General features: G+C 39.1%; 1 protein-coding gene across 2 annotated transcripts in view; it reads right to left on the bottom strand.

Annotated features, from left to right (window-relative positions):
* Positions 1-19,826, bottom strand: part of FBXO11 (F-box protein 11) — a 70,185-nt gene that overhangs the window by 5,755 nt on the left and 44,604 nt on the right. For both annotated transcript variants that reach the window (XM_088161044.1, XM_088161043.1), the window contains exons 8-16: positions 15,905-16,011; positions 15,702-15,813; positions 10,650-10,756; positions 10,427-10,564; positions 2,264-2,481; positions 1,872-1,957; positions 1,697-1,791; positions 531-653; positions 343-428 (exon numbers count right to left, since the gene is read on the bottom strand). In XM_088161044.1, the coding sequence (XP_088017170.1) occupies positions 343-428; positions 531-653; positions 1,697-1,791; positions 1,872-1,957; positions 2,264-2,481; positions 10,427-10,564; positions 10,650-10,756; positions 15,702-15,813; positions 15,905-16,011 (1,072 nt within the window). The remainder of the gene's footprint in view (positions 1-342; positions 429-530; positions 654-1,696; positions 1,792-1,871; positions 1,958-2,263; positions 2,482-10,426; positions 10,565-10,649; positions 10,757-15,701; positions 15,814-15,904; positions 16,012-19,826) is intronic.

The raw sequence follows: 19,826 nt of genomic DNA, 5'->3' as shown, positions 1-19,826 counted from the left end.
GCAAAGAAGTAATTTATAGTCATTTACTATATCCCAAGGCCAGACATCTCAAACACCTCTAAAGAAATGCCCCATGGATCTCACTGCTTAAAAATTTTAGTAAAATATAGTTCTTTCCAAACGTGCAAACATAATTTAGCTTTACAGACTTCAAGAGCCACACATTCCAGTCAATACTCAGGCTGTATTTTGTGGTAACTTTCTTGTAGGTTAAAGCCGAGGATATTCCAACATACTGAAAAAGTTATTTTTATAAACAAAATTACAAGAACAGCTAAAAAGACACAATAGAGCACATAATAAGCTACATCTGTTTTGGCAAAAAATCAGAATAAATGTTACCTTATCTGAACCCCTGAGTACATGTGATTATAGATGTCATTGTCTTCTAACACGCCATGTCCATTGTCATAAAAATAAACTCCAACCTAACACATCAAGAATTATATTATTAGTTCCAAAGTAATGAGACATAAAACCACAAGACTTTATTTTCTGTGGCCCCCTTGTAACTATAGAGCAAAACTCACTTGTTTCCCACTGTGTATTCTGTTTCTTCTCAAGACTGGAGTGCTCCCTGTTGTCACCCAGACTCCAGCCAATGTATTGCTGTAAACTTCGTTTTCCTCAATCACACCTTGTCCTTTTTCATGCTAAATACAAGATGGTTTAAGAGTTAAGAAAACCTGCTAATCACCAATACATTTTTCTCCTGCTGTACCCATCCCTCCCACCCCCGGCTTCCTTACTGTTGCAAAGTAATTCCTTTCCATTTGAGTAAGCTTTTTCACTTTTTTTTTTTTAAATAACAGCATATCATGATTTTGAATATTTGCCATGAAACAAAGAACACCCTGCATGTAAATCATTCTGTTGCAAGGCTCTGCAGTGGTATCTGTAAATGTCTGCTGGCTGTTGGTAGGAGAGGTGCCTCCCTAGTGCTGTGCACTCACATGAAAGCCCTGGCTCAAACCTACACCCAGCTCTGTCCCCCAGATGGACAAAAAGCTGGCATGGCCCTCAAGGTCACCATCCTCACCACACATCTGGGCTAAGAGGTCAAACAACAGTTTTCTCAGTCGGGGAAGAAACTGTTCTGGTTAAATTTACTCAATGAAGAGATGAAGCTGCACACTTGTAGCATTAGCTGGACCTTAGGTAACCTCTGGCAGAAAGACAGACACATATTTCTGAACATCTGGTATTGCTTAAGGGAACCTGACAGCTCTTTCAGTTCAGTTAGCAGAGCCCTTGCACACGCTGGGAATTGTGCTTTATTTCCCACTTTTTCAATACAACAACCGCAATTTCTATCATCCTGAAGACAGTAAAAAAAAACCTTCACTGAGGTTAGTGGTAAACACATTACACTCCAAAAGAGCTGAACAGACTTTTTAAAAAAATGATGACATACTACTGTGAAAACTAAGCTTTTTCAAAAAGCTTTCAACCAAGCAATGATAAAATTCTGTAATCTATCCCATTTAAAATATTTTACTCTATAATAGGAATAATTTAGTGGCATTCAGAAAAGCCTTCATCTTTTAAATGGCACCGGCTTCAGTTGCTTACCATGAACCTGGTTTATAACCTAAGAAGCTCAAGCATTGTAAGCACAAACATTTCACAGAGGTTACTTTTCCCCAACATTTCTAAAACAGAACACAAGTCTGTGCCTGTCCTAGGCTGCACTTACTACATAAATTCCTCCATGTTGACCATCATGAATCTTGTTGTGTCGAACGATGGGACAGCTGTTTGTTCGAATCTGTATTCCTGCTAATGCATTACCTGTCAACAAAAGCATTATTTAATACAATTTACACATTCATTCCTCTTAAAATCAATATGCAGCAAGCAAATCAGCTTACCATAAATGTCATTTCCTTCAATAAGGCCTCTTCCATCACCAAAGATATAAACACCACCTTGATTCCCATTAAAAATTGCATTGCCCCTAAGAAAAAAATCAACATTATGAAGTTAGGCTAATGCACTGTACAATACTACATATATATGTAGTGACCAGGACTGTACCCCATTCAGACTTAAAATGAAGAACCTATGTTCTGTTGTTTTGAGAAAATCCTACCTCTAAGTGCACACACAAATTAAAAATACAGTTCAACTGCAGACAGAAATTTAATTTCTACATATACAGGAGTATTCACAACTCCTCATAATTAAATTAAATTGAAACGCACTTATCCCATCCCCATCAAATCTCTTCTATGTACTAAAGTAATAATGTGGAAAGCAATACCTTATTGTTGGGTCACTGTTTGAGGTAATCCAAACACCTGCAAAATTGTTTGCATAGATTTTGTTCTCTATGAATTGTCCTCTTCCTTTTTCATGCACGTAGATTCCTCCGGTCTGGCCATGATGGATTTCACACCGCACCACTGTTGGGTTGGCATATGCTTTCACTTCAAAGCCTGCTATCCTGTTTCTATGGATGTTGCAGCTTTCAAAATAACCCTTAAGACATAAAACATGCAGCTTCCTGTAAAAGTCCTTGTTAAAATTAAGGTTATTCCCTCCCCCCCTCCCCTTTAAATTCAGTCCTCATCTAAAGAGAAACAGTACCAAAACTGACAACATGTAAGTACTTACATAACTAATTAAAACAACTACTGACACTATATAATTTCATTCTTCCAAAAATAAAATACTGTTTCAGAGACACTGTGTTTGTATTGCTATTTATGACTACTCATGGAATACCAAGAAAAAATGGCAACTCTAGATATAGCACATTGAATAGAACTCAGCATCAGGTTTCCTCAGCAGCTCCTAAGGATCAGACTCCTTTTTAAAGGCCATAAAGCCCACAGGCCAAACACAGAAAGGACAGTGCTATGGAGAAGAATACCTGCTTGTTTTCAGATCAGGAGCTATACACATTTGGCAAAAACACAATTTCTTTAGGAAGAAGTGTGCTAAATATCTTTGAAACAGCTGATCATAATAAATAATATGAATGTGGGAGTTCAGTAATTTTTCCAGGGTTGGACTGGTCTGAGTGGCCAAGTGGTACAATTTGTTCCTTTTTCCCTTTTTTAAAATGGTGCACACTGAGACACTAACAGGAGCAACACACACAACTGTATTTAAACAAGAGCACTATAAACAGTACTGCTATGGGCAGGGGAAAAAAAAGGCCACTGCACAAAGCCATCCCAGGCACGCTTGCCATCCCATGCCAACCGTGGAGCAGCACCATGAAGTGGCTCACCTGAAAATTCATCTAGCAAAATAATTGTTTCCTGCCCAATGATTTCTCCAATTCTACTTCCAGGGCCTTGCTATGTAACTATGTCAGCTCTTTCATAGCATTTTCCTCAATATGGTCGTAGAATATTTTAATATTCAAATTCAACCTATTCTTAAAGTGAACTTTAATGGTATTTCATGCCCATTTTGCCCAACCAGAAGAATAGAAACTAATCTGAAAGACAAGAAGAGTCTCTTACTGGAGATGGTAGACAACCACCAAGTGATGTACTGTAATTTGTGGATGGCTTAGATACAAGCTCCTAAAAGCTCTAACAAAAGACTGTCTCCAGCAGGCACCATTTTTCCTGTAGCCACCTAAGTTAGTTATTTAGCCCTGCTCATCATGAGACTTGTTATACTTGTGCACTAAAAAAACCTCAAAACAAAAATAACAACAAAACTCCAAAAAAAAAAAAAAAAAAAAAAAAACAAACCCAAAAAACCAACCCCAAACCAAAACAAGATCCTCCCCCCACCTCCAAATTCCTGCTGCTGCTCAGAGTAACTGGATTCCATGCTCACATGATCTACTACCAGGAATGTCTCAGGCCTGGAGTTTCTACTACCTATCACGTGGAAGTTACTCAATTTACTGCCTAGGCAGTCAGCACTCTGTTTCACTGTGCTGTGAATTGCTATGGGACTCTATCAAATGCTGACTACAAAAAATTAGAAATACATCCAGTTTAAGGAGGAAATCAAAGCAGAATGCTCTTCTCCCTACTCTGAAGACTGCAGTCAGGAAAGGCAGTGCAGTGGATTAAAGATTCTCCAAAAAAGTACTATCCATGTTCACAGCTTGTCTCCTCAAGACTCTTCTGGGTAACAAAGTCAAATGGAAGACGCTTACTTTCTGTGGATATTCAAAGTGTGTTTTTTTCAATAACTTTGAAGAAATACAATCCTAAGTGAGTCAAGTTGGTTTCAGAGTTCTCAAGGAAGCTACACACTAACAGACAGGGGAATCCAAAGATCTCCTCAGAAACACAGCTTCACAGCAACAGGCAGTCTTTTGACTTTTTATCCTGAAAGGAGTCAATTTTTTCCCCCTAATTTTCACTTAAAATGAAGCCTTCAGAGAAACTTACCTAAAATGACAGTTTGGTATATAAAGACAAGCCTGATTCTCCTGATGGAATACATAATTTCAATTAAAATATTACTGAACATGGTCTGACATATTTTTAATTACTTCACACATTATTCTCCGAGTGCCAAGTATGTTTTTGACTACAGCGCCATGATGAAAGAAGAGGGGTATTTCAGGTGTGCTTCATCACCCATGAAATGGATTCCAGGTAGAAGTTGCAAACAGAGCCTTTCTCATGTAGCCAGCAGGATCTCCACAAGCTTCAGCAAGCACCAGTATTTGACTTGAAAAATGCTGGACTGCTGATTCAGAAGAAAGTGGGAATTTGCTGTAAGGCTCTGTGAAGGAAATGCTCCTCCAAGGCGTGAGAAGAAAATGAAATAAATCTGCATCTCAGATTCCTTTATAAGCCTGACTAGTGCATTGGAAAGTCAAGGCTTTCTGCTGAGTAAGATGTAACATTCAATATCCATAAAGAGAACCCTGCATTAAAGAGCCCAGTCCACCCTGATCAGTCAGCTTAAGCTGAAGGGCTGGCTTTGGGTTGATGCAGTTATTCTGCATCTGCTGAGACCAAGTCTGACCATTAGCTGTGTGCATCACTGTTAACTCGAGTCAGCTAAACCAAAAGAGCTGCTGTTCGTCAGAAACACAGGCTCTTCCACCATTCTGAGCAACCACCTCATCCCAGACTTCCTATTTCTGATGCCATTGTTTCCTATGACATTCTCTCTTGATACCAACATCTTTTTTTGGCTCCAATTCACCTCCTAGAAAGGGCTAATACTGACTTTAGGCTTTAAAATGCCCCCAGGCAATCCCTGGTATCTCTTCAGCCACCAGAGCCACACCCCTTGAAAGAGGCAATCCTGTGCCTTTGAATTACAACCTCTCTGAGAGAGGTGATGAACTTGTGGATCCCAAAAAAACACATATGGCTTCAGGCGACATTTTGTCTTTGGAAAGTTAGCGAGTATTTTTTTAAAATAAAAAACTGTGTTTCCAAGTATGGAGTTCCACGACCTATCCACAGGGTCCACCAACACGGCTAACACAAAGCTTACTGCCAGCTCCAGCTCTAACAAGTTAGCACAGACCAGACACAGCTGATCCTCTCAGAACACTCGAGCTGCCCAACCCTTATGCTCTGTCTAGCTGTTGGGCAGCTCAAGCCCAGATCCTTTAGGGAGACTCTGCCAGGCAGCTATTGAGGTCAGGAAGGTCAACACCCCTCCTCTGCACAGAGGGACTGCAAGCCTTATATTGCCTCTACCTCCTTCTAAGAATGGCTTTCAAGTGTGCTAGGTGTTTGACTTGGACTTTGTGGGGGTTTCTGGTCATGATTCAACAGCTAACAGAAGAAGAACCTGGAGGGGACAGCACCTGACAGTGCCAGGATTGCTAAGCAAAAAGAGGCCTCTATGGTTAATAAAAAGGAATAAAGGATGCGTGTGGAAAAAGTATTACAATCTTACATAAAACTACCAGGTAGCTTTCTGCTGAAAATCCTGAATATTAAAAAGCAGCTCTAAACATCAAATTTATTTACAATCCCAGGCAGAGCATTAGCTGTGGACACAAAATGACAGCTACACTGACAGCACGTGTGGACAAGAACACTGCTGCAGCCTGGTAAGATCTGAGCAGGTAAAGGAATCAGAAACAAACACTACAGCAATGATAATGCTGATATTCCCATCTGGCACACACTGTACAGAAAAAGATGTGATCACAAAGACGGGATCCTGCACAGCTAGAAAAACTTAGAAGACTTTTTACATCACGACTAACCCAGTAATTGAACTTGGATGCTTTTTTCTTTTTTCATGTTGTCTAGTCTAACAAGCATGGCTTTAGAATGCTTTAGAGTTAAAACTTTAAACTGATGAGATTTTGTTGCTGCTTTTCTTCTCAGAGGATTTCTCCCCCCATTATTTCTAAAAGGGCTTTCTTTTCTTTCTCTGTTTTGAAGATTACAATATTACAGAAACACAGAGGCATTTCATATTACTATTTGAACAACACATGTATTAATAGAAAAAAGATAGGCTTATGTAAGATTTAACATTATCCAAATATTTATTGACTCTGGTATTCCCAATAGGGTAGGAAAAAAAAACCCAAACCAAAAAAATAGACAACAGGAAACCAATATAGAAAAAGAGTAACTGCCAATGCCTATAAAAATTTGCCTTCCAAACGCTCGAAGGGTCCTTATTTGAGAGTTAGTGCATTTTATGAAAATTCAAATGCAACATAAAGAAAATCACATCCAAGATGCGAAACAAACCCTTTATTTTTATGCACAGCAAAAGGCAAATTGAATTTTTAATGTAGTATGTATAGCATCTGGCATATGCTTAATTTTTTTTTTTTTACTTTATATACACATTTCTTTAAAATGATCTGATTTGTAGTATTTAGAAGACAGAGATGTAAACTAGTCATGATCACCCAACTTAGACACATGCTGCTAACACTTTTATTTCATCAGAAAGAAACCCCCCCAAGCTTCTCATTTGGGAGCAATGAAAATGAAAACTGTTTTGCCTAGAGCTCAGATTTAAACTGTAAAATTATGCTTATTCTTACATTAAATTGGAATGTCTCCGTTGTTTGTGTAAAAGTACAAAATAGAATTTATGACAGATGCCTGGTAACCCATCCAGGCACCTGAGAGGTCAGGGTAAGGCACCCAGGGCTGTCAATGCCATGCTGCATTCTTAATGCCAGCTTGTTAGATATTTGTCACAGCACTAAGGCAAACATCAGGATATTGCCAGTTCAGAAATAAGAGGTTAAGTTTCTACAAGTATCAAAACACAAAGAACAGTCTGAGAACATGAAACTGAAAAACAAAGCACTCTTGAACCTTTTGGAGACAGCACTCCAGCACAGAAACCCACGGGAAAAGAACGTGTAGGGTAGGAATTCAGCACTGGAATGCACTTATCCCACTTCACAGTCACAAGCAATATAAAAAAAGTTACAGAAAGTAACAGAAGTGAGAAAAGCAAAAACATAAAATCCATTAATTTGTTTAGGAATATAGGATTTGTATCTGAGGGATACCATGTCACTTTGTCACTTAACGATCATATAAACACTGCCAATGATGTAATTTCATTGACTCTATCACTAGACATGATGCAAAATAGAATATGCTGCCAAAGCAGACTTTGAGACATGCGGGAACTGAATCTTTCAAAGGAGTTTATGACTATGAAATATTTCAATAATATTTGCAGCTGAGATAAATATTACTCACACATTCCCTTTAATGTGCTACTTTTTCCCTTAAACAAAAGAGAAACATTTATTTCTATTCCATTTTGCTTGTGATACTACACTGATCATAGCTCTAAAACAGGCATTTCATCGGCAAGAAAGAAGATCAAATACACTTTTATTTAAAATTAATCAAGTGAATTCAGCCTGGCTTTTACATTTTTTTTTAATACTTCAGTACTCATATATTTAATATTTATACTTCAGTACTTAAACAAGAAGCAGCTCCTACCCAGAGTTTCCAATTAACGCTCAAGCCTACACACAGACACCTCCCCTGCAGGAGCTGCTGAAGCACTTTCCTTTACCAGTTTTTCTAGAGCTGAAATCACTTCATTCTGTGTTTCCAAGCCTGTTTAAGTCTTGAAGGGATGTATGGATATATGTACTACCCACTGAAGTAGATTAGAAGTGCTTGTACAGTATGTTAACACAGCTTCATGCAGTCCAAACAATGAGATAATATAAACCAAAGACATCTGCCACCACTCTTTGCAAACCAGCCAAACATCATTCTACAGAACAGAAAATGATGTAAAGCCATCCATCAGAAGAGGGCTGCCAACAGGGCATTCTCAGCTGGTGCAATCTTGCCCAATACAAAAGAAGTATGGTCCTTAGGATGTAACTATTAGAGTGGAGAAGAGGCACCTACCAGCAGAATCCCAACATGTTTCACCTTCCACTGCAAGATTTTATGCCAGCAGTAAGAATAGCTGCATCCCTGTGACCTGTTTGCCTTCTATTGAAACCAGAAAACCACAAATCCAACAGCTACAACTAGCATTGCCTCAATTCTTTATCTCTGCCTGCCCAGCAACCTGGACAAAAAGGAGAAATGCCTCACTAGATTCTATCCACAGTGGATTTCCTGTTAATGCTATTTCTAATCTGCCAACTCTCATCAAAAACCTGAATAGGTCTGGGTTAGAACTTGCTGAAGGTGCACTTGATCCCACTGTCTGTATCACTGATGAATGGTACTGGTCCCAGTACAGACCACTGAGGGAGATGATTTAGCCACTGGCATCTGCCTTCTGGATGCAACTATCCAAACAATTCCTCATCCACTGAACAGTCTATCCATCAAATCCACATCTTTACCATTTAGGGAGAAGGATGTTGTAGGGGAATGTGTCAAGGCCTTACAGGAGTCCACATAAATGACATCCATATCCCTTCCTTTCTCCACTGATGCAGTCACTCCATCACAGAAGGTCACTGGATAGGTCAGGCAGGATTTGTCCCTGGTGAAGCCATGTTGGCTTCACCAAGTCACCTCCTTGTTCCTCTATGAGCCTTAGCACAACTTCCAGAAGGATCTGTTCCATGATCTCCCCAGGCACAGAGGTGAGGCTGACAGGTTGGTACCTGCCAGGGTCCTCCTTTCTGCCCTTTAATAAAAATGGGTGCAATGTTTCCCTTTTCCCAGTCACCAGGGATTTCACCTGACTGCCATGACTTTTGAAATGTCATGGAGAGTAGCTTGGCACCTACATCAGCCAATATGTGATCTTCTCCTATGGTGGGAGTGACTTTGCTCTCACCGTCCCTGCCCTGAGGTCCATGCAATAAAGAGGTGTGGGAAGACAGACTGCTAGCAAAAACTGAGGCAAAATGTTGTTGAGTACCTCAGCCTCCTCCTCATTTCTTGTCACCGCTGTTGCTCATGGCGGGGGGGGGCGGGGGGATGTGATGTGCTTTGTTTTTTTGCCATTCCTTTTCTGAAAGACATCCCTGTAGAAGCCTTTCCTGTCATTCCTTGCATGCCTTGCCAAGTTCAGGTCCATTCACGCCCTGGCCTTGCTGACCTCATCCCTACACAATTGGACAGTGTCTCTGAGCTCTTCCCAGGTCACCTGTCCCTGCTTCCACTGCCTGTGCATTTCCTTCTTGCCCTTTAGTCTCAACCCAAGAGGTCTCTTGCCTTTCTTTCCTGATTCCTTATACCTGGGGATTAAGAGCTTTTGCACCCTAAGGAAAGAATCCTTAGAGATCTGCCATTTTAAGAGTGACTAAAAGAAAACTGTTGTTTTGCCAGCTGGGCGTGGGGAATTGGGACTTTGTCATTCAAGCAAGAAAAACAATGATTTGGCACTCTTTGTAAGATATGCAGAATATTTTCCTAAAACAAATCAGCAAATCATCTTTTATTTCAGTGACAAAAATCTATTCTACTTCAAGGGCTACAAATATAACTTCTCACTCCTGTACACGTACTTGGAAGTGATGAGCTTCACCCCACACAGATAAACATATTTATGAAAGAAGGCATGAATTCTGATATGAAATTCTGTGTTAAAATTCCACATCTAATTCCCTGCTATAAAAGTCCTCTTCCCAGAGAAGGTGTACATACCCTGTTTCAGAGTTTTAATATTAAAATAAGGCTAAGTCTCCACAAAGCATTTAAAAAAAATTCTAAATCATCCAGCACCTTATTTTTTTCCATTTCAAAGGGAAAAGAATGAAGTATAAATGTAAGCCTACCGTTTACATCCTATTTCAAGAGGTACTTTGTCACTGCAACATAATACAATGTAACAGGCTGCCAATCAATTGCAAAAAGCTTGCTTAAACCTCTTTCAGCTAAAATAATCTTTGAAGTCTCCCACTTAAGGGCAAGAGAACAGAAGGCATATTTAAAGTATATGCTCATGAGTAAATGCACGTTTTAAAAAACACATTTCTCCAATGCCAGGCAAAATTTGAAGACTTCAGTTCTACAACATCTGTATTTCTTTCTTCAAAAGAAAACATATAGGTTACCATTCCATGGTCAAAAGTGAAAACGCCAACGTCACGTCCATGGTGAATGTGATTCCGTCTGATAATGGGATTTCCGTGGTTCTTAACCCAAATCCCTGCTAACGCATTATTGGATATCTCATTGTCCTCATATATTCCCTGTGAAATAAAAATGTACATCAAGACAGGAATCAAGAACAGTAAACAACTTTATGAAAGTAAAGAAATTAATGTGGAAAATTACCTGTGCATGGTCTGTAATATAAAGTCCAACATTTTCACAGTCGCTGATGTTACAGTGTTTAATAGTAGGACAAGCTCCCTGGCCACTAACACATACCGCAGAGCCAACTGGAAGAAAACAGTACAGTTACCATAGCTTCAAAGCACAGTGTATTTATAAATAGTCTGGCAGTGCTTTTGCAAGAAAAGTTAGTGTGAACTGATATTTAAAAAAGATTTGGTGTGCACAGAGCCAAAGCATTGCAAGCCACTGGCAGAAAAACACTAATGTCATCATTTTGCAGATGCAAAAACCATGGTAGGAGGCGCTTTAAAATCACCCTGCCAAGGTTAAACAGCTGCCAGGACAATGGTTTATATAATAAATGAAAGTTCTCACTCATTTATTTCCCTGTGTTAGGCCTACTGTATACTGACTGTTCACAGCAGAGGACAACAGAAATCTAACAAAATTCTCTGTTAATTACAGCCTTGTTTTGCTTCCCTTTAAATTTTCACAACTCAGTACTTCAAAGAGGCCAAACAATAATTTTGTTGCATACAAAGACACACTGTCCATCCAATATTCAGCAGGACACAGATGCACAATCTGGAGTACAGAATAAACATCAGAAACCAACAGGTCTTTCCCCAGCTGAATTACAAAACTTCTTTAATTATTTCAGCTACCATACCATAACCCAGAAAATAAATATTTTCCAGGAAACTAGGACACAAACTTTTCAGGACTTCAGCAGATCAGCTCAATTCCCTTAACTCCATGAGGCGTGACACCATGAAATTCTGTGACCACTAAAATCAACAATTATTTCTGAAAGGTAAGAGCTCATCTCAGGGAACCTGGCCTATGTAACACATTCCCCACAATTAAACATCACTAAATAAGCAAGCCAGTACCTGCTCTGCTAGTCAGTTTTCATATATCCTTCTAGCAAAGCACCACAAAAACTATGCTTAAATAATTCACAGACTCATTTACAGAGAGATTTTTTTTTAATTCCTAAAGAAATTATTTTGATTGTCTACTCTGACCTTATGAATAATACAGGCTATACTAATTCCCTAAATTAAGTCCTGCTTCAATTCTAGTAGCAGGAACTTCAGTACATATCTTGTAGAAACATATTTATTTATGATTTCTAGCAACTGAGAAACCAGCATAAAGCTTGTTAGCTGGCTTGAGGGCTGCTGTCCTTTTAATTTACACTTTAATTGCTCATCTGAATTCCTCCAGCTTTGGCACCCAGTTCTCTTTGTACCAGTGTCTGCCATACCCAATACATGCACATGTTCAGTGCAAGCAATTTGCTCCTTCAGCTTTCTCCTTGATAAAGTAACAAACTGCAGTCACTGTGTTGTTCACTACAACCGAAGTTTTCTGCTTTACCTTATATGACTTTTCACTGAACAGTTTCTGAATTTTCCAACATGTTGCTATGGACACCAGAAAAGAGCACTTTATTCTGAAGCAGGACTAAGCAGAGGCATTAACAGTCTCTACTTCTACTAGGTATTCCCACAGGTGTAACTAAGGATCACATCAGTTCTTTTGGCCACTCAACTACATGAGGGCTCATATTTAGCAGTTTATCCACAGTGACTCTTTAAGCTTTCCTCAGCTTTCCAGGAGAGAGGTTTAGCACTCAGAAATAGGAACAAAAGCAAGTTGCGTGTTTAACTCTGCATTTTATCAGACTAATGGGAGTGGTGTTTGACAGCCCACCTACTACCAGGAAGGTCATAGCAACCCATCCTCCTGGTTATTTTTAAGACAGTAGTTATATTACATTCCTATTGCATCTATAATACTCTGTAGTAAAGTCCTCATTGTCTACAGGTCTCATTAATGTGACCTTATTTCTTCTCTGCAAGTCAAGAAGTTATTTCATTTTTGAAATAACTACAAAAAATAAAAAGCCATCACAGCTACCCTGAAAGTTATTTTTCGCCTATTTCGTGTAGGCACTGGGTGTTCTGTAGAACTCTAATATTTTAAGGCACTACGTATTGATGTCAAACATTTTTCAAGGATCTGTGTAATTCTACTGGGACTGCTGCCTTCTTGTGATCAAAGAAAGTAATCACAAATGCCAACAGTGTAATGCAACCATTATAACTTTTTGTAAATACACACAAATTTGATTCATCATAAATTTTAAATTCTTGATTGACCAAACCCCTGCATTTATACCTCACTGTTCTACCCAGGATCAACAGGCAGTACTCTTGTCATACTTCCTTCTGTGTAGCCTCTCCCCTGCCACCTCCCCCAGAGAAAAAGACCACCTCATCGAGGCTTCAAGTTACCTTGATACACTATAGGAAGCCAGAGAATTTCTTGGCCAGTTCTTTCTAAACTCCTGCATGATTTTAGAATGTCTATTTTTACAGCTGTTTAACCTCATCCACAGTTACTATCAAGAGTGGAACGTGTTTCATTATCCCTCTAGGGGATGAGGGCATTTATCATTCCTGCCTATTCTCATTAAATATGAAACAAAAATTACACAACACTTTGCCATTCAAATTTTTCCATTCTATGATGGAGCAGCATCACTGCTACAACTCCCTTTGCTCCCCTGATTAAGACACAAGCACTGTCTCTTCTAGACAGATGTTGCATCTTGTCTTGTTTATCAAGTTCTTTGTAACAGTAAAGTGGTGTGTTTTGATTTTGGAGGGAGGTGCCCGCAGTTTCCTTCAATTCCTAATGTCCTATTTGTATGAACTGTTAATAACGTCTTTCTTGTATTTCATAATTCCTTCCATTCCCCTTCCTCTATCTCTTTTTGTGAGACTGAGGAGCTATGGATTTTTGGAACACAGTGTGATGTTCTAAAAGCATATCTCTATCACATTTTGCTTATTGAAATGAAAGTCATCTTTATTCTGACTCACTTCACTGGACTTGGACATTGATTGTGTGAAACTGGTCCTTTTGGAGTAGAAAGCCCATGCAGCACTGGTTTAAGCTTTATTTTGTTTACTCAGAATATAACGATTGCACACACTTTAGCAATATTAATTTTTTTTTTAAAAGGAACATGGCCTTCCACTACTAGTCACTGAGGCGAGGACTAACACACAGATTTCTTCCACAATGGATGCAACAGAACCTCCAGACTCAGGATCTTGCCTTTTAAACTTTATTTGAAAATATTTTAAAAAATGCTCTGGACTGGCAGCAGGAACCTCCAGCTTAATTCACTTGCACTTATATAGCTCCATCTTGACATATGCCATACATTAAGAATTTTACACGTGCCATAATGTAGAAATATGCTTTAATGCAACTTGGAGATCTCCAGTTAGTTTATCAAGCATGTGCTAGGAAAGAGGTTTTGAATGCCTATGGATCAATACTTCAGAGATGCCAATTATCTGGAAACAGCAAATGCATTTTCTGGCAGACTGCCATTCTTCCTCCCTTTTTATACAAACTCAGTACTTCCTGAGTAAGCAGTAGTAAGGCTTGGCAGGATTAAAAAGCCAGTTAAACCTGATAATCGATAAGTGATGATAGTATAGCCTACACACAGCCTCCAAAATGGACCAGAAATTTTAATTTTGGAGAAGACAAACAATTCAATGCAGCAAACATTCAGAAATCCAGAGTCTTCGAGGGAGCAAAACTTCAAAATTCTCAGAAATTGAAAGTAATAATGAAAAAAAAAAATCAAAACTTAATTTTCATAAACAACTTTCACAAAAATATCAGGATCTAGTGGCTTATAGATAAGCATGTTTCAATATGAAGTCATGCAGCTCTTCAAACTACTTTAATAATCAAGCTGAACATGGTCTTATCTCATTACTCCCACTGGTTGTCAGGGTCCCCAGTATTGGTATATGGTAAGTTCCAGAACACCTTTTCTTCGTATACTTCAATTTCCCAGTATTAGCATTAACACTGAGATAACTGGGATACTGGGAGCACCTCACTGTCCTTTGCTCCTCTTTTGTCATTTTTAACACTTCCAAGTATTCGCTGATGTGTCTCCAATAAAAGAGATGGTGATGCAAAGCACAGAGCTGCAAAGCATAGAACTGCCTAGACCAAGTGCAGTCGTTTACAGCCCAAAACCTTCCAGAAAGTGCATCTTCCTCTAGAAGGCACATACCAGGAATCCTTCCACCATTCTCATCGTGGTTCCCTGCAGTATTCTTCACAGGCAGTACCAGAAAAATGTAGGTTTTATCTTTAGCGGGAAGAACTCTTCTTTTTCCTTGCCTTTACGTTGAGCTGAGCAACCTCCATGCACAGCAGCCTGCTGCACAGATCCATTCCCTCTCCCTAGCTGACCTTGTGGAAGTTTATATGGCCATTTCCACACGAATACTCACTATCTTAATTCTCCTGAACCTCTTCTTTCTGACACTCCACTCCACTTAATCTGGCTGTGTTCAAAAATGTTCAACTTGCCGTGTCTTGTATCTAGTGATTGCAAACAGTCATGTCTTCCTGCCGGTGACTAAACTGCAATCCAGCTCTTCACTTCCAGACACTGACCCCTGCTTTCCTCAATCTAGACTACTGATTTTTCCCAAATCAGGCAGTACAAATTCCTCGTTGTCTCTGATGGTGAAATGAGTCTTTCAACACTTATGCCTTTAGAGCTACTACTCATCCTCTGAATATGTCAAATCATTCGACTTGGAAGTGAGCTCAGCTTAGCAGTTACATCTTGTGATGTTTAATGCCATCAATACCAATACTGAATATCACAACAAACCAAATGAACAAGGGTGTAACCATGTGTAACCTTTCAAATGCCCCATCCTGCCAGCTACAACTAACCACCAAATCCAGGTATGATTATATGACTGTCACTTCTCAATTTCAAACCAACTGCCCAAAGAGTCCAAACAGATTCAAACAGAAAACCAAGTACACAGAGGTTTTGGACACAAAGAGGTCACTCTAATAGTGATGCTCCAAGGCAATTAAGGCTTGCAGACCTGAATTGAATATCTGCACCTAAAAATAAAAATATGCCAGCAGTAATCATACCCAATTTGTTGTGTTTCTTCAAACAATAAAAAGCCCACTAACCTGTACAAGTACTTCGAATAATACAATGATCTATAATTGGACTGCAGTTCACGGTAATCTCTAAGCAGTGGTGCGCATTGTGGTGCTGAGCAGATTTGTCATCAGGGTTGAACTGAAAAGGAAGAAAACAGAAATGTTGTATTTAACTGCTCAGGCATTAAAATAAATTTTTTTAAAGATCTGCTTAAGGGTGAGAGTCTTACCCTGATTGTCATATATCCAACATAGGCATCTTCAGAACCTTCCATAAAAACGAAGGTGGAATCTCTAGTGTTTTCTATTATAACTTTATCTGCTACTTTTCCAGGTGCTGCAAAGAAAACAATTAGTTAGTCTCAGTTTATGCTGCTGAAAAAAAAATCCTCCAAATACTTACAGAATTCTGTTCAAAGCAACAAAGGAAAATTAACACTATTGCTGGCATATAAATAGTCTTCCTGCCAAAAGGATCTTTAGAAAGGAAGTTTCAAAGACAATGAAGAAACTAGTCTTTAACTAAGACAATCTGGCACCTATTTAGTAACATCTAGTACCGTGAGAAAAACCTCCTCAAAAAACCTTACAGAGCTAGTTTTTGACTACTACTTACAATGAACTGAGTAAACAGATCAAACATGGGTACCAGGCTAGAGGCAGTTTAACTCTGCTCCAAGTACAATTTCTTCTGGTATTCCAAACCCTTTTATTAATGCTAAAAACATACATCTCATCACTGACATGAACCGTTATTTACTAATCTATTAATGACCTACCCACACTTCTCCAATGTAGGATTCCGAGTTTTGAATTGATATCCTCATTATTCTTTATGGGAAAAAAAAAAAATCTTTCTGAATTAGATTTAACTATCCTACTGGCAGTGTGTACAGGAAGTTACAAAGTGGTACACTTGCAAAATGCCATAACTTGTCATTTGATTTCCAGTGTTACCAGCAAGGCTCTGCTCGATTATTTACCCTTAATCCAAAAGCAGGTGATGTTTATGTTGGGATGGCATGAGCCAGCAGAGGGAGCACCAGTTAACCTCAGCCACCCACTGGAATAAATTCAAAGACACTCATTCACAAGCATGATCGTTTGTCTGATTGAAACCTGCACACTAAACATGCAAGCCAGAAGCAGCCTTCCCTCAACACACCAAATATAAAGGTGGAAGGTCCACGTACTATAGCAGATAACTTATCTGATATCATTTTAAACCATTCCCAACTCAACACAAACACGAGCGGGTGTTTGTCCTAAATTTTGTATTTTATTGAAAAGCCTACGCACAGGATTCCTCATGAGCAGATCCTTTTCTGTTGTCTGTTGACATTAGTACAGACAAGCAGTATGTCCTGTTCTTTATCACTCTGGCAGAAAGATGTCAGTCAGAATGAAGCAACATTTACATTATTATCCAGCTTGTTCTCACTATCTAAAAGCCCAATCTCTGCTTTCATTACTGCAGAGCTGCAAATATTTTAAGGTAGACTGGCTCTCCTCTACACCACTATTCACTTAGTACTAGATAACAACTAAAAGAGACTTTGATGAGGAGTTGTGTCACCATACAAAACATATTTATGTCTTTTCAAGATTCACCACGACACAGTGGCATAAACAAATCTGTGTGTTTCAGCACATGAAAAGGAACAGCACCACAGTACTGCAGGTGAACCAAACTCAGGAAATAAACGGAGCACCTACGAGGATATGAGAGCCATAAATCAGTATCAAAACTTTCAGGGTGGCACAGAAAAATTGCACTTCACACTGGATGCTCAGCAACACTGTTAAACAGAGGTTTGTGGAATTGTTTGCAAAGCACTTGGATCATGTTCTCTAAGGACACCTTGCTCTCATCACACGAGTTTCTCCTACACAAGTAGTAACTTGCAAGTTGGGATGGTCCCAGAACGCCCATCATGGAACACTGCAGTTAATAAGATCACTGCACTTAGATTTCCCTGGGAAAATAGTGAAGACTTCCTTAAGCATTAGTTTTATTCCAAATGCACCAATGAAATTCTCTGCAACATTCTACTGAATCTTCACAAAATCATCATTCAGTAGAAATATCTCTATTTCAGCTTTTGGCTTAGACCATTTTAGAATAAAGAAACCAGTATTAGAATTGGAAATGGAAGAAAAGGGCCACTAAATTTGTAATCAAACAAAACACAGCTCCCAAGAAGTCAGTTTGCTGGAACCTAAGGGAGTCATGCTCCCCAGGATCAGAATTCATGATCAGCTTAAGGACCACGGATAGACCATTTAGAAATAACGGAACGGAAAGCCTACCGTAAGGGACTGTCTAAAGAAATGTAAATTAACTGGATATTGCCTCAGAATTATTTAATCCCTTATAAGGAATAAAACAATTTCACTTTTCCCTGCATTAGAAGACAAAAAATCACTACCTTCTGCAGGGACTGTGATCCTGTCCAATTGTACCAAGCAAAAACCAGATACTCCTTTAGATCTTATAGTCTACAAGATGTAAACCACAAAGGTCTAAACTGGTCCAAAATAAAGCTTTCAATTCAAAGATGCAGAATGGGTATTTGAAGAAGAACTCAAGCATGTGAAAGTACTCTTGCACTCCTAAGAAAAAATACCCTAGTATAATAGTTTTCCTACCATTTAAAATTTTCTACCCTTAAAATGACAACAACCATTCTCACTGGTTTCACTATTTTTTTCTTGCTGAAGGATCTTTTGATAATCCATTTTCACTTGCTTACACATTATTTAAGCCAAATGGAAAATAAAGGGAAAAAAATGAAAACCGTAGCTCTGAAAATACACATTCAGTGAAGATTCTCAGATCAGGACATGTCTGTACAACTGCTGAAACTCAACAACTGGGAGATTTTGTATCTTGAGTGAGATGAGCACCCCATCAAAGGCTCCTATTCCTGCAGCACACACACCCTCCTCCTTCCAACCCTGGAAAATAGAATTCTTTTTAAAACTTAAGAGGTATTTCTCTCTACTGAACCAGATGCAACAGTTTCCTTACAAAACCTCTCCTCTTGCTTCTTTCTTGGCAATTCAGGTATGCCAGAGCACTAGTAATATGTCCAAAGCCTTCCTTCTGAACCAACTCATTCCCTCCGATTCAGGGGAAGAAATGATGCCAAAATTAAACAGATCGAAAAACTCAGAACACCAGGCATTATTCTATTAGCACATTTTGCTTATGTGACAAAGTGGAAGCTTCTTGCAAATTCAAGGTATGTTAAGCTGCCTTTCTAATAATGTTGTGCTTCTTCTGAAGCCAGAAGAATAAACTAGTAAAGAAATTTGAGTAGAAATGCAGAGATTTGGTGCTGCCTTAATTCTACCATTCTGAAAAGCATGCCAGACTGAACAGAGAAGAGGTAGTTCTCCAAGGCTTAGTGGTTCACTTTAATTTGTTTTCTTTTCCAGTCAAATGAAAATTGACTCTCTCTACAATGTCACTCATCATTCAGTGGAGAAAGTCTGAGGAAGTGAAGTCAGCAGTGCCAAAAACTGAAATATAAATACATCTAGCATTGCTGGACTCCTCTTGGAGGTTTTTTTCCCCAAGACAACTATTCTGTTACAAAAACACACAATAAAGCTCTCTGGCTTTTAAAGGACTGTACTTAAGATAACTTTTTCTGAGTAACTTACATTAACTCCAGAGGAAGGGAAAGCAGATGGCTTTTCAAAACTTAAAGGAGACAGAGAACATGCAGAAGTTTACCCAGATATCCAAGATATCATTTCAAATGTCATGAAGTGACTGAGAAATTTTGTATCTTAGGACAGTGCTGATCTGGCTTCTCTGGATTTTAAACATTTCAGGAATATGACTTGCCCTATTTGTACTGTCATCCTCTCTTCTGTGAGACAGAAGCCGGCGGGTTGCCAGCAGCCATGTCTCCATTAGCAAGCACTGCAGCCCAACACAGGAGTGGTACCACAGAGGGAAGCAGTGCTGAGGATCAGCCACCTCCAGCACACACTGCAGCACAGGGAGGGGGGAGGAGACTGACTTTGCACTAGTCCTCGCCAGGTCCCTCTGACTGAATACACACTGGCTACTGAAGGGCAGTAAGAGTATTCCAGGAACATGTCTCTTAAATTAGTCTCATCCAAAAGGAATCCAGTTTG

Source organism: Sturnus vulgaris, chromosome 3, assembly GCF_052056855.1.
Source record: "Sturnus vulgaris isolate bStuVul1 chromosome 3, bStuVul1.hap1, whole genome shotgun sequence".
Classification (NCBI taxonomy): Eukaryota; Metazoa; Chordata; class Aves; order Passeriformes; family Sturnidae; genus Sturnus; species Sturnus vulgaris.
This window is presented reverse-complemented; position numbering and strand designations above follow the sequence as displayed.